The 24,221-nt window shown below is 36.2% G+C and overlaps 1 protein-coding gene across 2 annotated transcripts in view; it reads left to right on the top strand.

Annotated features, from left to right (window-relative positions):
* The window catches only part of CNTN6 (contactin 6), a 304,375-nt gene that overhangs the window by 63,304 nt on the left and 216,850 nt on the right, over positions 1 to 24,221 (top strand). For both annotated transcript variants that reach the window (XM_067043597.1, XM_059075379.2), the window contains exon 2: positions 4,619 to 4,739. In XM_067043597.1, the coding sequence (XP_066899698.1) occupies positions 4,685 to 4,739 (55 nt within the window). In that variant the 5' untranslated portion in view covers positions 4,619 to 4,684. The remainder of the gene's footprint in view (positions 1 to 4,618; positions 4,740 to 24,221) is intronic.

Here is a 24,221-nt window from a genome sequence, read left to right as displayed (position 1 = left end):
CTTTAGAAAGGCAATGTGGTTCAAATTTACACGTATTTAGACAATACCTTCAGTGGGCTGAACAGCTCTATCATCAACCAACACTTTCTATTCAACAGCAAAACCTAAATATTCATGCTAAGTTGGATGAAAGAGACTAAACAACCTCACATTAATTTGGTACAGATTTTACCACCAAATTAATTTTGCCACTCAACTTACAAGGGTATTTCAACTTTCAGAGATTTTAAAAAAATTGGGGGGGGATTACAAGAAAGAGATTGTGTACCTACACATATTCTTGTGTTGAAGTGCTTGAAATTGTTACTTTTGCACTGAGAAATTCCATGAGAGGAAAAAGAAACACATATGGTCTGGAGGGGACAAGTTTGTCCAGTAATAATAGAACAATAACCTCAGCAGCTGGGTTATGAACCAAGACACCCACTTCTCCAGGCCAAAATGATATTTAAAGATTGCATGGTTTATAAACCTCATCTAAAACAAAGTGCTGGTGATGCATTTTTGAAACTATTTTAGAGCTTCGGGAAGTTCTTTTAAGTTAAGTTTATATACCGGCCTCCTTTATTTTGCCTCAAGCAATCTTTAGGATTCTAGCAACCTAGAAATAATTCCTGTGGCTATTTTGCATGTCAGTGCCCAGCATAAATTTTAGCTACTGAATATTTCTATCCCTTTTTCCTATGAGTAAATAACCAGACTCTTCTTATCTGGATTGTTCTCATTGAGCCAGTGTATTCTCCTTCTTCAGGCATTTTAAACTTTTACAAATGGAACTTTTACAAATGGCAACTGATGCATAAATATTAGCTATTTAGGCTATCTTTATAGAGCACTGCAAAATAAAATATCTCTTGGACTTTGCCCTCATTACAGGATGTTGATAAGCAATCAGATGAAAAAGGGAAATATGTGCTATGAAGTTAGATACCTGATTGAATCAAACAATCTTAGATTATTAGAGTTGGAAGAAATTTAAGGGTGATCTCTAGGTCAAACCCTTCCTTTTTCATAGGAGGAAGCTGACAATCATTGTGATTATAAATGAAACACCCCAAATTAATAAGCTGGTTAAGAGAAAGACAGTAGTAGAAACAGTCTCTAGATTCCCAGTTTAGTCTTTTTCTTCATAATACTAGATTGTTTGGTTGTCAAATACAAACCAGACACCTACTTACTGAATACCTATGAGCTCTACATTACATACCATACCATGTATTAGGAGCAAGTATTACATACAGCTTTATCTTCAAGATAATATATGAAAGTGCTGGCAATATAATGGAGTCTTTGATAAATATGAGGCTCAAGGGGTATATATCATGTCAGTTTGCACTGGAGTCTTTAAGAAAAACTTTATATAAATTCAGGCTGAAAAATGAATATAGTAGTCAGATGATTTTGTTTGAAAGAGACAAAAAAAATCAAAACCCGAACTGGATAGGGCAAAAATTTTATCTTATTCATTCACATCTGGGAATTCCAGATTTTAAGCATGGCATTTCATAATTTCATGATATCAGCTATGACCACAGGTTCTTTAGATGGAGGAACACAACATAATAACACTCAGATATGTGAAACTGGGATATATGAAGCAAAACTCTTGTTTCCTACAGATCCAAATGAGAGAAGGGGTATTCACGTAAGTATACCCAGGGACAAGATAATAGCAAGCTGAGACTTATGTATAAAAACTATGTACGGGGCTTCCCTGGTGACGCAGTGGTTGAGAATCCGCCTGCCGATGCAGGAGACACGGGTTCGTGCCCGGGTCCGGGAGGATCCCACGTGCCGCGGAGCGGCTGGGCCCGTGAGCCGTGGCCTCTGGGCCTGTGCGTCGGGAGCCTGTGCTCCGCAATGGGAGAGGCCACAGCAGTGAGAGGCCCGCGTACCACAAAAAAAACAAAACAAAACAAAACAAAACAAAACAAAACAAAAAAAAACTATGTACGGACAGGATAAGAGCAGCTAATGTATGGCAAGTGAGGTAGTGTTAGCTAAGTTTTGAGGGCATCCTTGAGATTGAGTATTTTGAATAATTCTGTCAGTCCTAGGAAGAAGGGACATTCCTGGTTGTTAGGTAACTGGAGGCCTCTGGAAATTGGTTTGTGTGCATTATAACCCAGAAGTGTCAGGGCCTGATAAGGGAAGAAGTTGGGGTGGGGACTCAGCAAACTGTCTGCTAAGGGGAATTGAGAGTTTTTAGCCATGCCTTCAAAATTGGGTCAAGATAGGACTTGCAAAATTTTGTATTACATTGGATCAACAGATTATATCTTAACAACTTAATTGTCTTAATATTATTGACAAAGGTCTTGGCTTTGTTGTCACAGGTTTGGCTTAGGCTACATGCCCATCCTTTTACAAAAATTGTAGCCAGGGGAATGGATTCCTGATTGACATAGCCCTGGTCACATCCTCATCCCTGGAGCTAGGAGGTGAAGGAAATCTCACTCTCATTATATGGACTGAGGGTGTGTAGGGAGGTGGTTTCTAAAAAAAACAAAGACAAAACCAAAAAACCACAGAGCTTTTATCAGAAGAAGGGGGAAGAATTGTTTGGCTGGAAAAAATAATGAATGCCCATCAAATAAATTGGTAATAATAAGTTTTTACTTTTTACTCCACCCCTTCCATTCTCCACATCAGCCAGTGATGTTTGTACGATGTATATTAAATTGATTCTGTCCTGCTTAAAAATCCTCATTATAACGTGGAAGTACAACATCCATACTCGTCAACATGGCCCATAGTTTAACCTCTGTCCTTCTCCAACCTTGTCTCATGTCACTGTCTTTCTGAATAGCAAAGTGGATCTTTGTCAGGTCTTTGAAAATGCAAACTCAGGCCTGCTTCAGGACCTTGTCACACTCTCTCCCTTTTGCTTAGACAGCTAGTAGTCTCCTTCCACATCTTACCTATCTTAATTCCTGCTCTCCTATGCTCCCTACCTCATGTACATGTAATCTTTGCCTGGCTAAAGCATACTCATTTTTCAAGCCTCCGTTCAAAAATACTACTTGAACCCCACCTCATAGATCTCAAAGATTGCATTTGTTTTCTTCAAAGTATTACCATATGTACCACACCTAACTATTTATCAGTGTGTGTGTGTGTGTGTGTGTGTGTGTGTGTGTGTGTGTGTGTGATTTTGCTGTTTTTCTTAAAAGTCTGTGTCTTTTGAAAGATGGCAAGACCTCAAGGTTAGAAATGAAGGGTTTTAGATTCACTACTAACACCAAAGTACCTAATGTCTGGCAGAGAATACATATAAATAAATAAATATTTCTTTAAAAAATATAAATTAATGAATGGATATAGTGTATAATTTCACTTAAATGTAAGGGGTTAAGAGCTTAGAACCTGTGGTGTCAAAGAGAATGGAAAGATGATGTAAGATATGAGAGAATTTCTGGAAGGACATTGTCAACTCAGCATAGCATACTGACCTGAATATTGTTTACTTTTTGATTTTTATTCCTAGAGTAAATCTGAAAACATTTAACTTGAATTTTATAAAGACTTAAAGTTGAATATGGTCATTGTTTGGGGTTTAATTTGAAGTAACTAGTAACAGAAAGAAATGAAAGATTTTTACAGTTTAAAAATATATCAGGAAATGATCCAAAAAAAATTTTTTTTTACTAGACTTACACCTAAAATCCACATGCTTCCAAGAGATATTTGAAGTTTCAAGAAAATATATTTGCACTAAGTTAAAAGTTTCCAAAGGATCCTATCATTTGATATATAATAATTTTATCAAATGTGACCTACATGAGTTTATTCTATACTTTTTTGAGATTATGAGCTTTATGAGCTGCTTACTAGATTTCACTTTTGGAGTAAAGGCTGAACAAACACTTTATCTTGATTTCATTTATGACTGGAAAGCTTAAATGTCAAAATAAATTAGAGAAAATTGTGATGTGATCACAAAGGAAAAGTATGTCTCACACTTGAAAGATAATACTTCCAGAAATTGAGTTCCAGCAGAAATTTTGTAGCATAATATTAATTTTAGTTCTAGTAACAATAGGAAAATAATGTTTCCCAATGAATATATTCTCAATATAATGAGAATAATACTGATTTTAAAAAACACTTAAAAATCCATGAAATGTTTAAAATCACTGTTAATATATATAAGATAGAGTAATATCTTACCTTATTCCTAATGGTGTAAAATCAAAAATAAAAGTCACCAACAGAATTGTGAGAGTTGATTTAACATGTTTTTAATCCTAACATTTCAAAATGAACCAAATTTAAAATTATACGCATGAAAGTTTTAATCCACATAGAATACATTCAATTGAATTGTACTCTAGTCCATAAACTACTACAGCAAATTTTATAGTAAATGACATGTACTTCTAAGGTATGAATTGAAATTATGGAAATATGAGCTGAAATTATGGAAATTTACAAACTACACACACATATATATATATATATATATATATATATATATATATATAAAGTAGACCTTCAGGTTGCTTTATTTAGGTTAATATTTTAATATCAACTTGAATGAATATGCAACAATTCATACATACTTTACAATATGCATGTTTGTATATTTGTCATTTCATGACAATTTTTTTTCTTTCAGACTGGAAGATAGACATCTTCTTTCCGGCTGATTGTATGGGAGAAATTTTGACCTCAGAAAGAGGAAATGAGGTTGCTTTGGAAATTGGTAATTCTGCTGACACTCATAAATACTTATGCAGGTAAAGTGTTCTATTATTATGAGTTTTGATTGATAATCTATTGGCATTTTATATTTTTCTTCAGGGAAAGCAATTTTCAAATACAAAATACTTATGTTATTTAAATGACTAAAATGATAAAATTTTGAAGGTAATCTCTATGGCTAATATAGAGAGTTTAATCCTTAAAAAATAAATCAAGTGCCATTTTTAAACAGAACTAAGATTATTTCAATTAAAATTGTCATATGAAATTTTTATAGTAAAAAATGTGATTAAGTAATTTTCTCATCAATAAACTATGAAGAATATTTCTTTTTTATTTCCTTTAGAGTGGTCTTTAAAAATTAAAATAGAAATGTATATTTTCCCTCAAATTTAGAATTTGGTATGGATAGAAAGCTATATTGGTATAGAAGAAAAAGTAATATAGAATTTCACATCAGAAGTAGAATAACTTCAGAAATTTTTTTTCTTTCCATTTCAATGATATATTCTTTCACTCAACTAAAATATATTAAGTCTGTGTATCAGTTAGCTTTTGCCATGTAATAAACCATCCCACATCTGAATGGATTAAAATAACAAATTACCATGTATTTAGTTAAGTCTGTAGGTTGGCAATTTTAAATGGGATCAACTGAGCTATTCTTTTGATTTTGCCTGAGTACTTTACATCTGTGGTTAGCTACTGGGTCATCTGGGATCTGGCTAGTCCAGGATATTCTCAGCTGAGACCACTGGGCTGCCTCTGTCCTGAGCCAAGGGTTCTTTCATCCTCTGTGAGTCTGAGCTCCTTTACATAGTGTCTGCTCAGAGTTCCAAGAGAAATCAGAAGTATGCAAGTTTTTTTAATGTCAAGGCTTGTAACTGACACAATGTCGTTTCTGCTGCATTCTTTTAACAATTCCAAGTCACACAATCGGTCCAGATTTAAGGGATATAAAAATATACTGCATCGCTTGATAGAAAAGCCACAAAGTTACACTGTAAAGGGGCATGGAAACAGTAAAGGGATACTAGTAGCTGGTTTTGTACATAATCATCCACAGTCTATTAAGAACACAGAATTCTGTTCTGAATTTTCAAGCTTACCTATGTGAGTTGCCACAGAGCACGGATACTGTCCAGGTCATCTGACTGTCAGAGCAGCTCTTCTATTACAACATACTGCTTCCCATCAACTGTGGTAGTGGGTACTATTGAAGTTTCCAATGTTCATGACAAATCCCTAATATATTGGGAGAAACACAGGAACAAACATAGTAACTTACAAGCCAGAAACACAGTAATTGTAAGAGACAAATATTTCATGACAATTCTAAGAAGTGGAAAGATTTCTAATCGTAAAAGCTATGAGAAGGCTAAAATATGCAGAAAACAACTATTAGAATCAGAAAACCATTTAAATAAAAGTATTTTCACTACTAGAAAATCTAGTGGTTAGAAGTGCTACAGCCATATTGTGTTTATTCAACGTTATAACATTATTTTGATTCATGTCACTTCTAACTCTCTGTAACAAAGAATCAGAGTTAAAGAACAATATATTTTTTGTAATAGATGAAAAAAAAAAGCTGCATCAAGTTACCCCCAAATTATACATATGCGAATAAAGATTATATTTATATCCTCAAGTTTCAGCTTCCCGTCAAAATTTAACATTAACATTTTGCCCTTTAAATATCTATATTGAATCAACACAGTATCTCTGGAAGAACTTTTATGGTAAAAAAATTAAATTATTAGTTTCAGAGCACATATCAGATCTGTAAAATCCTCCAGTTTTTCTGTTAACTTTTTTTTTATTGAAACCGTATGTGATTCAACATGTCTTTTTGCTTTATCCTAAAGGGAAAAATAATCATATATCCTTGGTGTACAATTTTCTTGTGAAAGAACAGATTGGATCTTTTTTTTTAAGCCATAGCTATTTAAATAAGATAATCTGAGCTAAACATTGCCCCAGAGGTAAGGATGCTGATAATGATATACACAAGACAGTATTGCTTTAAATCTGCCTGTTGTTTTTAGAGATTTCATGGTGTGTCTCCCTACTTGCAGATACTACGCTAGTTTAGAAGATTAGATTCTCTAATGATATACTACTCTTCCTGTGCGTATGTGTAATAACTTCTTTGTTTTTCCAAAACTTGCCTTTGATTCATTCTGAAAGGCCAGCAAATCTTTCACAATTATGTGCTTTTTCCTTCTTATTTTTACGATTACAGTCTTATCAAAATGTTGACATTTTAAATCTCTCCACGCTCTAAGTTAAAATTTAAAATTTTGCCCCCAATCTCTTCTCCTGTTCTTTCTTTTTTTTTTTTTTAATTAACTTTACTTCATCTAACTCCTTTACTATGAACATTGGCCTTTAAGTTTTAACCATGAACCCTGATCTACCCAGACACACTTTATGGTTCTGGAACATTTTTGAAGTTATGGGTATTTAAAAATTCTATTGTTCTATTTTAATATTTTTAAAATATTATGAGAAAAAATTAAGAAACATGATTGCAAATTATATACTTTTTATTTCATTAATGTGTGTGGTAGGCTAAATAATTGCCCCCAAGGATATTTAGGACCTAATGTCTGGAACTTGTGACTTTTATGTTAAGTAGCAAAATTGATTTTGCAGATGTGACTAAGTTAAAGATACTGAGATGGATAGATTATCCTGGAATAACTGAGTGGGAAATCAGAAATGCCATTGTAAGAAGGTGGCAAAGGGGTATTTGTCACAGAGCAGAAGACAACGCGATAAAAGAGGAGAGATTTGAAGGTGCTGTGCTGCTGACCTTAAGTATATAGGAAGGGACCATAAGCCAAGAAATGAGAGAAATGAAGCTCTAGAAGCTAGAAAAGGCAAGGAAACAGATGTTTTCTCTTTTGGAGGGAGTATGGCCCTGTGGATACATTGGTTTCCACTCTGTGAAAGCCATTTTGGACTTCGGACTTCCAGAACCATGAGAAAATAAATGCGTGTTGTTCTAAGCCACCAAGCTATAATTTTTAGAGAAGCCACAGGAAACTAATGCAACATGTTTTTTCCTCACTAACCTTTACGTTCCAGGAGAGCTGGCACTGTATCTTCCTGGAACTTGGTAGGGATTCAGTAAATACTCTTTGAATGAATGAATGAATGAATTAGATCCAATGCATTGGTCCTATTCGGATTATCATCAGGTAGAAGAAGTTTAGTCATATAATTTCCTCTGAGGAATAATTGTTCCGGTGTATCCCTATACGATTGCCCCTATGTTATGTTATTATCGTAGAATTTTAGAGATGAAACTCTAATAACATTTGAAAGTTTCAAACTATGCCCTATTTGAAAGTAAATTTCAGGAGAGCAGAGATTTCTATCTGTTTTATTCTCTGCTGTTTCTCCATTGCCTAGCATATGGTTTGTAGATATTTATCAAATTAATTAAATAAAGCAGTTCCATTCAATTCAACAGACAGTTTTAGTACCTTAGATGTGCCGGGCACTGAGCTAGATGTTGACCTTCACCGATAAGAGGGCCATGGTCCCTGTCCTCTTCAGCCTACAGCCTAAAAATGGAAACAAGCAAGTAAGTCAACAATTGCAATAGAGAAAGTACAACTTGCTATTTGAAAAACACAGTAGGGAGCACATAACATGGAAATGTTCTAAGAGGACATCTGGTGTTTTTGTCAAGCCTCAATCCATTTCTGCTTCCTCTGATAAAGAATATTTGATTTTTATTGGGAAACTAATCTTTCCTATCAGTCTTTGTAGTTTGAGTGAGATTGGTATACCCTCATGATCAGCCAACTGCAATATTCCATCCTCCCTCACCATACTATTTGGTTCAGGATATATTACATTTGAACAAATCCCTGTGCTTTTGCTAAATTAAAATGACAGAAAGACATTGCATCTGTGCTGTTCTAGTTAGTATAAAGATGTACCAAGGACTGCTATGAAGGAAGAGTTAGCCTGGAAATGAAATTCATACAGAGGCAGAACAATCCAAGGGAAGAAAGGCACAATTTCATAAATTTATGTTTTGAACTTTAAGTAATATAAACCAATAAGGTGCCTTTTTCCTATTTTAGGCTAATTTCCATTGAAATTCTGTCCCTTGTGAAGGAAAGAATCTTGTCTAATACAGGTTAAAAATTGTTTTTTACGTATGTTAGTGAATATTAGTGAAGGAGTTAGATTAGAAATAGAATTCAACCTGAGATAAATACCTACTCCCTGCTGGGAAGGGAATGACGGATAGAGAAAATAAAGGAATGGAGAAAAGGCACAATATTTCCTGGAAGGATAAAAAGCATCAAGAGGTTTAATATAGACTCAAAAGGTTGATTTTTAGCCCCCAAATTACTGAACGATCTATGTCTCAGGGTTGGAAAAAACATAACATTAATGGGATAATTGGAGACCACATTGATCAATGGAGGAAAACCTACAACTCTTGTTTTCTTTTCTTGTAGCCAAGAAAGTTTTCATGAAGTACGGGAAGTTTTCATGAAAAAATATTTTATTCTTAAATAAATAGTAAATGAAGTGGTTGGAACAAATCTGTAGGGTATAGCAGAAGCTGAAAAATCATGTAGGATCAGATTTTGTTGATGTTAGAATGTCACATGTGTAAGAAACCCAAGGTTTACCGATGTGGTTAAGGGTTAAATTTTCCAATGGTGAAAAAAAGGCGCAGAATGTACTATATGTTATTATTCATTTAAGTCTTTCATCTCACTATGATTTTCATATAAAATTTGATAAATTACAGACAGATTTCACAATTTAAGTCCAAATCTTTAAAAATTTGATATTTTTTAAAATACTAAATACTTGATTAGTAGGGTAAAAGTGATAATCAGCTAAACCTTGTGCTATATATGTTATGAGTTACCCAGGCTTAGAGACAGCACAAGTTTAAACCAAGAACCTCATAAAACCCTGCTGTCCTTAAGAGTAGTGTCAATGAAGGTCAAATGGCTGGTATTTTAGACTCAAACCTAATAGGAAATAGCAAACATCACTAGTTATAAGGGATTTACTAATATCACCTTTAGAATTTCTGCCTAATAAATTCTTTTAACTTTGTTACCTTAAGAAAATATTATAGCTTAAATGGTAGTTTTTTAAACATCACATTTGGTTCATAAATGTATGTGGCTCATTTGTGTGCCATTTGTATTTGTTTTCCTATGGCCAAACACTTTTGTCCATATCTTGTAAAACTATGACTGAACATCTCTTTGGTTAGTCCTGAAGAAGTACTGCTTATGCAATATGAGACTCAGTTTTTTCAGAGATAAACTGAATAATTCAAGGACGTGAACAGGAAGCTAGTCACATTTATTGGCAAAGCAGGATTAAAGGCCTCCTGTAGGCATGTAACTATTGTATTATGTCATCAGGGCCTAATGAGCCACTTTCTCTCACTGTATTAATTACTCTTGAGGAATAAACTGAGACTAAAATTATAAGATGTTGTTCCTGCCACTATTTTTATGTAATATCTACCAATAAATGTAGTTATATTATTTTCAAAACTTCTTCCAGAGTAATTGATTCTTAAAACTTGAATCAATTTGTTTCTAGGGATTATACCAATGAAGAAAAAAAAAACTGTTTTGTCAGTGTTTTTGCACAGCATGCCATTTTACGAATGGAGTAGACTTAACGTGAATCTGGAGAAAATGTACCTTCTTCTAAATACTCACAATCAGGGGTCTGTGATAAGGAGACACTGAAAAGTATGTATGATGGCTTGAATTTTACTCTATTTCAAACATAGTTTCTATTGAACTGAGAACCAGAGTAATTGAACTACCTGAAAAAGAAAGCCACAAGCATGGAAATTTGCACTGTGACCAAGATTTCTTCAAAGAAAACGAAGTATCACACAGCAAATCCATGAAAATTGGCAGGTGTAATAAACCTGCCTTGCTCAAGGATCCCAGAAGCACATAATGGATATTCTTTTGGGTAAGAGTGTGATGAATATTGAGTACATCACAACCCACACTCTGTCTACAGTCTTGTTCAGATTTATTGTTAGCATAATAGTGCCTTTAGGAATGGAACACCAGGCTATATTCTTAAGTCAAGTGACGTCTTTGCAATTTCTACTGGAGGTGGTCCAATTAAGAAATGCTGAAAACCCATTTTTATGCAATGCCTGCTAATAAAGGTAGCTGTATGATTATCAAATCTTTTTCAAAAGTAATTGATTCTTTAAAAAAAATTTTTAAACATCTTTATTGCAGTATAATTGCTTTACAATGGTGTGTTCCTGCTTTATAACAAAGTGAAAGTTATACATATACATATGTCCCCATATCTCTTCCCTCTTGCATCTCCCTCCCTCCCACCCTCCTTATCCCACCCTTCTAGGGGGTCACAAAGCACCAAGCTGACCTCCCTGTGCTATGCAGCTGCTTCCCCCTAGCTATCTGTTTTGTTTGGTAGTGTACATATGTCCATGCCACTTTCTCACTTTGTCCCAGCTTACCCTTCCCCCTCCCCGTATCCTCAAGTCCATTCTCTAGTAGGTCTGTGTCTTTATTCCTATCTTGTCCCTAAGATCTTCAGGACCTTTTTTTTCTCATTTTTTTTGGTTCCATATATATGTGTTAGCATACAGTATTTGTTTTTCTCTTTCTGACTTACTCCAATCTGTATGACAGACTCTAGGTCCATCTACCTCACTACAAATAACTCAAATTTGTTTATTTTATGGCTGAGTAATATTCCATTGTATATATGTGCCACAGCTTCTTTATCCATTCATCTGTTGATGGACACTTAGGTTGCTTCCATGTGCTGGCTGTTGTAAATAGAGGTACAGTGAACATTTTGGTACATGACTCTCTTTGAATAATGGTTTTCTCAGGGTATATGCCCAGTAGTGGGATTGCTGGGTCATATGGTAGTGCTAATTTTAGTTTTTTAAGGAACCTCCATACTGTTCTCCATAGTGGCTATACCAATTTACATGCCCACCAACAGTGCAAGAGGTTTCCCTTTTCTTCACACCCTCTCCAGCGTTTATTGTTGTAGTTTTTTGTTTTTTGGTTTTTTTTTGTGGTACGCGGGCCTCTCACTGCTGCGGCCTCTCCCGTTGTGGAGCACAGGCTCCGGACCCGCAGGCCCAGCGGCCACGGCTCACGGGCCAAGCCGCTCCACGGCACGTGGGATCCTCCCAGATCGGGGCATGAACCCGCGTCCCCTGCATCAGCAGGCGGACTCTCAACCACTGCACCACCAGGAAAGCCCTGTTGTAGGTATTTTGATGATGGCAAATGTGACTGGTGTAAGAGGATATATCATTGTAGTTTTGATTTGCATTTCTCTAATGATTAATGATGTTGAGCATTCTTTCATATGTTTATTGGCAATCTGTATATCTTGTTTGGAGAAATGTCTATTTAGGTCCTCTGCCCATTTTTGGATTGTGTTGTTTGCTTTTTGATATTGAGCTGCATGAGCTGCTTCTATATTTTGGAGATTAATCCTTTGTCGGTTGCTTCAACTGCAAATATTTTCTCCCATTCTGAGGGTTGTCTTTTCATCTTGTTTATGGTTTCCATTGCTGTGCCAAAGCTTTTAAGTTTCATTAGGTCCCATTTGTTTACTTTTGTTTTTATTTCCATTTCTCAAGGAGGTGGGTCAAAAAGGATCATGCTGTGATTTATGTCATAGAGTGCTCTGCCTATGTTTTCCTCTAAGAGTTTGATAGTGTCGGGCCTTACATTTAGGTGTTTAATCCATGTTGAGTTTATTTTTGTGTATGGTGTGAGGGAGCGTTCTAATTTCATTCTTTTACATGTAGCTGTCCAGTTTTCCCAGCAACACTTATTGAAGAGGCTGTCTTTTCTCCACTATAGATCCTTGCCTCCTTTATCAAAGATAAGGTGGCCATATGTGCGTGGGTTTCTCTCTGGGCTTTCTATTCTGTCCCATTGATCTATAATTCTGTTTTTCTGCCAGTACCATACTCTCTTGATTACTGTAGCTTTGGAGTATAGTCTGAAGTCAGGGAACCTGATTCCTCCAAGTCCGTTTGTCTTTCTCAAGAATGCTTTGGTTATTCGGGGTCTTTTGTGTTTCCATACAAATTATGAAATTTTTTGTTCTAGTTCTGTGAAGAATGCCAGTGGTAGTTTGATAGGGATTGCACTGAATCTGTAGATTGCGTGGGGTGGTAGAGTCATTTTCACAATGTTGATTCTTCCAATCCAAGAACATGGTATATCTCTCCATCTATTTGTATCATCTTTAATTTCTTTCATCAGTGTCTTATAACTTTCTCCATACAGGTCTTTTGTCTCCTTAGGTATGTTTCTTCCTAGATATTTTATTATTTTTGTACCATTGGTAAATGGGACTGTTTTCTTAATTTCACTCTCAGATTTTTCATCATTAGTGTATAGGAATGCAAGAGACTTCTGTTCATTAATTTTGTATCCTGCTACTTTACCAAATTCATTGATTAGCTCTAGTAGTTTTCTGGTAGCATCTTTAGGATTCTCTATGTATAGTATCATGTCATCGGCAAACAGTGACAGCTTTACTTCTTCTTTTCTGATTTCGATAACTTTTATTTCTTTTTCTTCTCTGATGGCTGTGGCTAAACCTTCCAAGACTATGTTGAATAATAGTGGTGAGAGTGGACAACCTTGTCTTCTTCCTGATCTTAGTGGAAATGGTTTCAGTTTTTCACCATTGAGGACGATGTTGGCTATGGGTTTGTCATATATGGCCTTTATTAGGTTGAGCAAAGTTCCCTCTATGCCTACTTGGTGGAGGGATATTTATCATAAATGGGTATTGAATTTTGTCAAAAACTTTCTCTGCATCTATTGAGGTGATCATATGGTTTTTATCCTTCAATTTGTTAATATGGTGTATCACATTGATTGATTTGCATATATTGAAGAATCCTTGCATTCCTAGATGAACCCCACTTGATCATGCTGTATGATCTTTTTAATGTGCTGTTGGATTCTGTTTGCTAGGGTTTTGCTGAGGATTTTTGCATCTATGTTCATCAGTAATATTGGCCTGTAGTTTTCTTTCTTTGTAACATCTTTGCCTGGTTTTAGTATCAGGGTGATGGTGGCCTCATAGACTGAGTTTAGGAGTGTTCCACTCTCTTCTCTATTTTGGAAGAGTTTGAGAAGGATAGGTGTTAGCTCTTCTCTAAATGTTTGGTAGAATTCGCCTGTGAAAGCATCTGGTCCTGGGCTTTTGTTTGTTGGAAGATTTTTAATCACAGTTTCAATTTCAGTGCTTGTGATTGGTCTGTTCATATTTTCTATTTCTTCCTGGTTCAGTCTTGGAAGGTTGTGCATTTCTAAGTATTTGTCCATTTCTTCCAGGTTGTCCATTTTATTGGCACAGAGTTGCTTGTAATAATCTCTCATAATCCTGTATATTTCTGCAGTGTCAGTTATTACTTCTCCTTTTTCATTTCTAATACTATTGATTTGAGTCTTCTCCCCTTTTTTCTTGATGAGTCTGGCTAATGGTTTATCAACTTCGTTTATCTTCTCAAAGAACCAGCTTTTAGTTTTATTGGTCTTTGCTATTGTTTCCTTCATTTCCTTTTCATTTATTTCTGATCTGATCTTTATGATTTCCTTCCTTATGTTAATTTTGGGGGTTTTTTGTTCTTCTTTCTCTAATTGTTTTAGGTGCAAGGTTAGGTTGTTTATTTGAGATGTTTCCTGTTTCTTAAGGTAGGATTGCATTGCTATAACCTTCCCTCTTAGAACTGCTTTTAGTGCATCCCATAGGTTTGGGGTTGTCATGTTTTTATTATCAATTGTTTCTAGAAATTTTTTTATTTCCTCTTTGATTTCTTCAGTGATCTCTTGGTTAAGTAGTGTATTGTTTAGCCTCCATGTGTTTGTATTTTTTACAGATTTTTTTCCTCTAATTGATATCTAGTCTCATAGCCTTGTGGTTGGAAAAGATACTTGATATGATTTCAATTTTCTTAAATTTACCCAGACTTGATTTGTGACCCAAGATATGGTCTCTCCTGGAGAATGTTCCATGAGCACTTTAGAAGAAAGTTTATTCTGCTGTTTTTGGATGGAATGTCCTATAAATATCACTTAAGTCCAACTTGTTTAATGTTATCATTTAAAGCTTGTGCTTCCTTATTTATTTTCATTTTGGATGATCTGTCCATGGATGAAAGTGGGATGTTAAAGTTCCCTACTATGATTGTGTCACTGTTGATTTCCCATTTTATGGCTGTTAGTATTTGTCTTATGTATTGAGTAGCTCCTATGTTGGGTGCATAAATATTTACAATTGTTATATCTTCTTCATGGATTGATCCCTTGATCACTATGTAGTGTCCTTCTTTGTCTCTTGTAATAGTCTTTTGTTTTAAAGTCTATTTTGTCTGATATGAGAATTGTTACTCCAGCTTTCTTCTGATTTCCATTTGCATGGAATATCTTTTTCCATCCCCTCACTTTCCGCCTGTAAGTGTCCCTAGGTCTGAAGTGGGTCTCTTGTAGACAGCATATATATGGGTCCTGTTTTTGTATCCATTCAGCCAGTCTGTGTCTTTTGGTGGGAGCATTTAATCCATTTACATTTAAGGTAATTATTGATATGTGCGTTCCTATTACCATTTACGTAATTGTTTCAGGTTGTTCTTGTAGGTCTTTTCCTTCTCTTATGTTTCTTGCTTAGAGAAGTTCCTTTAGCATTTGTTGTAAAGCTGGTTTGGTGGTGCTGAACTTTCTCGGCTTTTGCTTGTCTGTAAAGGTTTTAATTTCTCCATCAAATCTGAATGAGGTCCTTGCTGGGTAGAGTAATCTTGGTTGTAGGTTTTTTTCCTTCATCACTTTGAATATGTCCTGCCACTCCCTTCTGGCTTGTAGAGTTTCTGCTGAAAGATCAGATGTGAACCTTATGGGGATTCCCTTGTGTGTTATTTGTTGTTTTTCCTTTGCTGCTTTTAATATGTTTTCTTTGTATTTAATTTTTGACAGTTTGATTATGTGTCTCAGCGTGTTTATCCTTGGCTTTATCCTGTATGGGACTCTCTGTGCTTCCTGGACTTGATTGACTATTTCCTTTCCTATATTAGGGAAGTTTTCAACTATAATCTCTTCAAATATTTTCTCAGTCCCTTTCTTTTTCTCTTCTTCTTCTGGGACCCCTATAATTCGAATGTTGGTGAATTTAATGTTGTCCCAGAAGTCTCTGAGACTGTCCTGAATTATTTTCATTCTTTTTTCTTTATTCTGCTCTGCAGTAGCTATTTCCAATCTTTTATCTTCCGGGTCACTTATCCGTTCTTCTGACTCAGTTATTCTGCTATTGATCCCTTCTGGAGAATTTTTAATTTCATTTATTGTGTTGTTCATCACTGTTTTTTTGCTCTTTAGTTCTTCTAGGTCCTTGTTAAATGTTTCTTGTATTTTCGCCATTCTATTTACAAGATTTTGGATCATCTTTACTATCATTATTCTGAATTCTTTTTCAGGTAGACTGCCTATTTCCTCTTCATTTGTTAGGTCTGGTGAGTTTTTGCCTTGCTCCTCATCTGTTGTGTGTTTCTCTGTCTTCTCATTTTGCTTAACTTACTGTGTTTGGGATCTCCTTTTCACAGGCTGCAGGTTTATAGTTACCGTTGTTTTCGGTGTCTGTCCCCAGTGGCTAAAGTTGGTTCAGTGGGTTGTGTAGGCTTCCTGGTGGAGGGGACTAGTGCCTGTGTTCTGGTGGATGAGGCTGGATCTTGTCTTTCTGGTGGGCAAGTCCATGTCTGGTGGTGTGTTTTGGGGTGTCTGTGGCCTTATTATGATTTTAGGCAGCCTCTCTGCTAATGGATGGGGTTGTGTTTCTGTCTTGTTAGTTGTTTTGCATAGGGTGTCCAAGAGTGTAGCTTGCTGGTCATTGAGTAGAGCTAGGTATTGGCGTTGAGATGGAGATCTCTGGGAGATCTTTGCCGTTTGATATTATGTGGAGCTGGAAGGTCTCTTGTGGACCAGTGTCCTAAACTTGGCTCTCCCACCTCAGAGGCACAGCCCTGACGCCTGGCTGGAGCACCAAGAGCCTGTCATCCACACGGCTCAGAATAAAAGGGAGGGGAAAAAAAAACAGAAAGAATGAAATACAATAAAATAAAATAACATAAAATAAAATAAAGTTATTACATTAACAAATAATTATTTTAAAAAATTTTAAGTAATAAAAAAGAAAAGAAAGAAAGAAGAGAGCAACCATACCAAAAAACAAATCCACCAATGATAACAAGTGCTAAAAACTATTAAAAAAAAAAAATGGACAGAGAGAACCCTAGCACAAACGGTAAAAGCAAACCTATACAGACAAAATCACACACAGAAGCATACACATACACACTCACAAAAAGCGAAAAAGGAATAAAAAAATATATATCATTGCTCCCGAAGCCCACCTTCTCAATTTGAGATGATTCAGTGTCTATTCAGGTATTCCACAGATGTAGGGTACATAAGTTGATTGTGGAGATTTCATCCACTGCTCCTGAGGCTGCTGGGAGAGATTTCCCTTCTACTCTTTCTTCACACAGCTCCCGGGGTTCAGCTTTGGATTTGGCCCCACCTTGGCGTGTAGGTTGCCTGAGAGCGTCTGTTCTTTGCTCAGACAGGATGGGGTTAAAGGAGCAGCTGATTCGGGGGCTCTGGCTCACTCAGGTCGGGGAGAGGGAGGGGTACAGAGTGCGGGGTGAGCCAGAGGCGGCAGAGGCTGGAGTGATGTTGCACCAGCCTGAGGCGCACCGTGCATTCTCCTGGGGAAGTTGTCCTTGGATCACAGGACCCTGGTCATGGCGGGCTGCACAGGCTCCCACAAGGGGAGGTATGGATAGTGACCTGGGCTTGCACACAGGCTTCTTGGTGGTGGCAGCAGTAGCCTTAGCGTCTCATGCCCGTCTCTGGTGTCCATGCTGATAGCCGCAGCTCGCACCCGTCTCTGGAGCACCCTTAAGCAGTGCTCTGAATCCCCTCTCCTCACACACCAGGAAATGAAGAGGCAAGAAAAAGTGTCCAGTCCAGACTTTTTCCCGGACTCCCTCCAAGCCAGCTATGGTGCACTAGCGCCCTTCAGGCTGTGCTCCCTGGGATCTGACTTCCAAAGCCCGAGCCTCAGCTCCCAGCCTCCGCCCACCTCGGCAGGTGAGCAGACAAGCCTCTCAGGCTGGTGACTGCTGGTTGGCACTGATCCTCTGTGTGGGAATCTCTCCGCTTTTCCCTCCGCACCCCTGTGGCTGCACTCTCTTCCATGGCTCTGAAGCTTACCCCCTCCACCACCCGTGGTCTCTGCCTACGAAGGGGCTTCTATTGTGCGGAAACCTTTCCTCCTTCACAGCTCCCTCCCACTGGTGCAAGTCCCGTCCTTATTCTTTTGTCTCTGTTTTTCCTTTTTTCTTTTGCCCGACCCAGGTACGTGGGGAGTTTCTTGCCTTTTGGGAGGTCTGAGGTCTTCTGCCAGCGTTCAGTAGGTGTTCTGTAGGAGTTGTTCCACATGTATTTCTGATGTATTTGTGGGGAGGAAGGTGATCTGTGCGTCTTACTCTTCAGCCATCTTGAAGCTCCTGCAAAAGTAATTGATTCTTAAACCCTAAATGAAATTGCTTTTTAAGACTGATAACAATGTAGAAAAAACATTGTTTTGTCAGCATTGCAAGGAAATGATTGTTATGTAGACAAGATATTGTATAGGGAATGTAGACCCCTTAGTAGAAAGAAGTGTGGGGAATTGCGTTTTTAACCTGAAGTCTTTGAAGAAGTGGGTCAAGGTTTCTATGGAGGTGATAACATCAGGTAATTTTTTAAATTTTAGTGGTACCATAAATAGTTATTCCACAAATTGAAAATAACATAGGGGATTGATAGTTTTTTTTTCCACTTAAATCTCTCCTGAGATTTAAAATCAAACTCCTTACCATGACACTAGACAATCTGACTTTTGTCAACCCCTTCTTCTCAGCTTATACTAAACTCCCCTTTTTCCATTATATTAGAGCCATTATTCTTTCGTAGGCTCCCAGAAATTTCAAAATTGTTCCTTAGGGTCTCTGCAGTTGCTGTTCAGTTGCCCAAAACACTCTTCTCCAAATCTTTCTATGGCTGGCTCTTTCCATTACACCCACCTCAGATCAATCACCTCCATAGAACGACCTTCCCTTAGAACACTATGGAGAAAGTCAGCACCTAGTCCCATCACTGGCCCTACTCTCATCAATCTTATTTTACTGTCTTCAGTGTGCTTTTTACTGTCTGAAATTAGCCTATTTATTACTTGTCCATTTTCTTTCTACATCTTGTGGAATATAAGCTCACGAAGATAAAACTATTTCCAGTTGTATATATGACTGCATCTTTCATGCCTAGAACACTGCCTGACACATAGTAAGCAACCAATAAATATTTTGAAATAAATGAATAAGTGACTGACGTCTCAAAGTAAGCCCCTATGACTACTTAGGTGTAATCCAATATTCCCAAACACTTTTAGAATTTTATTGGATATTATTAGAATCCACTTTTAGGCATAAGTGTTTTAATCACAACACATAATTTTGTCTCAAATAGGTACTTTTTTGCTTTTAAAACAAATCATGATATACAATGAACACATGAAGCTACCCCTAATTTGTAAAGCTAATACCGTTTGTTCAGACACCCTTGACCTACTCAGGCATAATGTTAGTGTTGTTTGTTCAGGAAGTAGCATACTGACACACAGCCAATGCTATTTTAATATTATTGGGTAGCAGATGCCCATTGATATTGTGTCATAAATAATATAAACGTTTAAAATTTTTGTGCTATATTTTACCTCAGGATATATTTGTTCATTCCTTTTCCAGTTTGAGGGTCATCAGCCAAGCCAGTCCCCCATTACTCTGTCCAAGACTTTTATAGTGGTCTCCTAAAACTTCTCCCTATTTCAAGACATCCTCTATATCCTTTCCAAGACATAGCTTATTGGCACAAACTGCTGTGCAGACAAATCATAAAGCACAGCTGATTTTGTTATTACTCTGTGTTGAGACCTTCACAGATCCCATTTCCTATGAAGTTCAAACTGTCTAATCAGGCATTCAAATGCAATTTCCTTCAACAAATATTGAAAGTTCTCCAGTTAATTCAATTCCACCTGTGTCATGAGCCATGTCTTCCCTTACTCTCCTTCATGTATCCTTCATTTAAGTCAGACTGTACTACTAGTATGATCTCTGCAGGTTTTTTTTATTCCCAAGTCTCTCCTCATATGATTGTCTCCACCTGCATTGTCTTTCTTCAGATCAATTTCCCCCTAACTGAAGGCAAATCCAACCTTTCTTAGCCAAGTTCAAATGTGACCTCCACTCTGAAGAATCCTTCAAGGAACCAATAATTTCCCTTTCTCCTTAACTCTTAAGAGGAATTTTATCATTTCCACACACTTTGCTTAAAAGATGTCATTTTTCTCAAATATATACTCATTCTGAGAAATATATATTATTTTGCTCTTGTTGAAAATAAGTTAATAATCATGGAATGTCCAGTTCTAAAGCGAAAAGAAAGACTAACCTTTGATATTTGATTAGTTATATATTTAACCTAGAGCTTTATAGTTTATAAAGTGTTTTACATGCAGTGTTTCATCTGTGCTTAAAAGTAGGCAGAGGAAGTATTATTATCTTCTTCTATAGCTGGAGAAACTTAAATTCAGAGGTACAAGACTCATCAAGGACCATAGGACTAGAAAATAGCAGAGTTTATGATAAGAATCCAATATTCAGATGAAAATTTTGTTCAGTATTTATTCAAGACATTGTTGCTCAACATAAACTCAAATTTATGTAACAGTTGGCTTTTTCAGGTTGGTGTCCATTGTGTAGAGAGCTAGCTTCTGTTCAAACTATAGTATGATTTAAAGAGATAGTCACCAAAATTCTATGACCAGAAAATAAAGTAGTAGTTATAAACATATAAACCCAACAAATCTATATTTATATTATATACATTATAAAACACACAAAAATAAAAGTTAAGGAAAGTATAGATAAAATAGACAGGTATAGAATGTCTAACATTTTCTTCCCTCACCATCAGTGGTTCATTTTGTACACTCTATAGGTGCAAACCACCTCACTTTGGAGACTATGTATTTTAAAGATAAGAATGGATGTGTCTTAAGTGGAGAGGTTGACAGGAAAAGAGAAAACCATCTGTATTTATAGAAATTCTCCTCAACTCACCAGAATAAAAGAGGAATTGGAGGTAGAAATGCAGTCACATTTTTAAAACCATGGTTAATGAAAAAGTAGGTAAAATTGGGAAAAACTAGATTTAATGTAGCTCCTTTCATTAAAATATATGCAAACCTTAAGAACACCTTTGCAATGCTACAGATATTGTTTAAAACTGTAGGTATATGTATCAGTTGCCTATAGCTGTCTATATACCTAGCCCAAAATTAGTGCTTTAAAACAACAATTCACTATTTTTTGTGTGTGATTCTGCAGGTTGTCTGGATATTTTCTCTGCTGGTTTCACTTTGTTTGGCTTATGTGGCTTCAATGAATTCAAATCAGAGAAAACTAGAAGGCTGGACAGAGAGAGAGAGAGAGAGAGAGAGAGAGAGGCTAAACTACCCAGAGCCTCCTAAGTCATGATAGGAAGCTAGATTTTGTTCAAAATACCTCCCAATTGTATGATTTTTTTGCAACTATATTATCTTTTATATAACCTCTTTCTTTTTTTTAAGTGAACACATTAGTATATTTTAAACTACTGTGAGTTGACAGATCATTTAAACTATGTGGAAAAATTCTGGTTCTCAAACTTCACACTGGAATCATGTGAGGACCTTTCAAAATACTGTGCCAAAGTCCCACTCTTAGCAATTCAGATTTAACCATGCTCAGTTTGTTTATTGAGATTGAGTATGAATATCAGCTCAATGAAATTTCACAAATTGAACGCACCTAACATAACCAGTACTCAAGTCAGGATGCAGACCTAGGCTGTCATCATAGAAGACCCACCAATCACAGCTGAGACAGAAAAGGATAAGCACTATCTGACTTCTAATCACATAGATTAGGTTTACATTTTATATGTAAATTATATGTAATACAAAACATCTATATCATATATATTTATTAATAATTTATTTATCCAGGGATGTGCAGGAAGTGACTTATGGCAGCTCTTGAGAGCTGAGTGCTACTTTCAGGAATTTTGTAAGCAAGTTATTCAACACAGCCATTATTCAAAGTTAAATTATGTCATCTTAAAAGTAAAATAATTACATTAAAAAGTAATAAATATTTAACTCACTACTTCTTAATTGCTTTACTACATTTTATTATTATTTATGGTCTTAAAGTGGTTTATATGTATAGTACCTGTATGGTGGAAATACTGTATCATGAAGAACTACTGTATCTCTCTTCCCAAATCCTCATTCATGGTGATATCATGTTAGCTTGAAATCAGCCACAGGAGTATTTATACCATAGAAATTGGCAAATGCTACAAATCAGGGCTTGATTGAGTGCTGATGCTGAAAGTTTTTAGTAATGAAATAATTTGTAAAAGGGTGAGAAACTATTTAAGATTATATAACATATCAGACTTAATGACAATAACCTGGGATAGACTTAGTGGATTGGAACGCAACTCCAACTGTCAAGTCATTGTTGAATTGCAACAAGTGATTAGCTAAGAGTATATGCATTCAGTAAAACTTAAAAAAAGCCTTCGGTGAGAATAAATTGACTTTATGGAATTTATAACACAGAGTATTGTACATTTTATTACTGTATTTAAATTGTCTTCTAACATTCATTGTATTAATATTGTTTATAATAAACATATATATACATACATGCACACACTTATATAGGTATACAAACACATATATATGTGTACACAAACTTTTTTTCAGAGAGGTGGTTGTTAAACATCTGCTAGTGTGCTGCTTCATTTAACCATTATAAAAATTTTTAGTCTTTTTTTTAGTGGAAGTATATCATGTTTATAGATTTATTAGAGACCCAGATCATGGTGACCTTAGGAATATATATAATATATATATATATATATCATATTAATCAATATATTAAATATCAACTTTCTACAGAGAGGGAGAGAGTTGATATTATAATTGTTTTTGTTTCTTTTAGCATTAATTTAGATTTTGATATTTTGTTTACTCTACAGAATTAGTGCTAATTTCAGGAACAAAGATAACAGATTTTGACTCTGTTAAAAAAAAACTCAACCTGAAAATATACCTATTAGGTTACCAAAAAACAGATGAAGAGAGTTTCTTTCCCTCCCTCTAATTAAAAAAAATCAAACTTGCATTTCCTAAAACTTGCAGCTAACAATAGGTGTTGTCTGTTCACTTTGCCAGAAACTCACAACGAAGAAATTTGGTATATACAGAATTCAATCAACATTTGAATAAAAAACAAACTCTCCCTGAATGCTCTGACCAGCTTTATAATCAGTTTTCAACCCTGAGCCCAGAAACAATGTCAAATTTATTTCAAAATAGAGCAGGACGCTTTGTTTGTTTTAGTTTGTGTGGTTTACCTGTATTTGCATGCATGGAAATTAATAGAAAGCACTTATATCAAAGAACACAGAAGTGCTACATTTGTGATAAGAGCTTTACAGAGCCACAGTGGTACAGCTGGAAAGGGGAGAGGTGCAATCCCTCATCCTCTACACAGAAGTCTTATTCAAAATCACCAATAATTGAGGGAAGAGTGTTTTCTGGGAGCAAATTATCGAAATCTACTAGGTGGTCACAGCATCTCTTAATAACTGTCAATTGTCCTGTTACTTTGTACTCTTTTTTTTTTTTTTTTTTTTTTTGCGGTACATGGGCCTCTCACTGTTGTGGCGTCTCCCATTGCGGAGCACAGGCTCCGGACGCGCAGGCTCAGTGGCCATGGCTCACGGACCCAGCCGCTCCACGGCATGTGGGATCCTCCCGGACCGGGGCATGAACCCGTGTCCCCTGCATCGGCAGGCAGATTCTCAACCACTGCGCCACCAGGGAAGCCCTACTTTGTACTCTTTATGTAGCATTGCTAAACTGAATCCAAGGCCACAGGTATAATTTAATATATCTAAACTCATGGCGATACACTTATCTTGCTTACCCAGACTCAGAGTCTCTCTTAAGTAGAAATTGACAATTTGCCAAATGATTTGTTGTTTTGTGATAAAATATTTGTGGAAGCTGGATCATGCTTTGTGTTTGAGAACACATTTCCAGAGTCCAAAGCATGTGAGGATTGATGATGCAGATGGGCTGTTCAGAGAACTGGTTCCAGAAAAATCATCTTCTATTCAACTGCCAGGTTTTTCTGTTTACTTCCTGGCTGGACATTCTGCCCCTTTGCACCTGCCCATTGCCTATATTTTTACTACATCAAAATCACTCCAAATGAGGGTGTAGGAATAGAAAAGAAATGAGATGCTGAAGAAAAA

This window comes from Kogia breviceps, chromosome 10, assembly GCF_026419965.1.
Source record: "Kogia breviceps isolate mKogBre1 chromosome 10, mKogBre1 haplotype 1, whole genome shotgun sequence".
In the NCBI taxonomy this organism is placed as follows: Eukaryota; Metazoa; Chordata; class Mammalia; order Artiodactyla; family Physeteridae; genus Kogia; species Kogia breviceps.
Note: the sequence above shows the minus strand (reverse complement) of the source record. Positions and strands in the feature narration are given on the sequence as shown.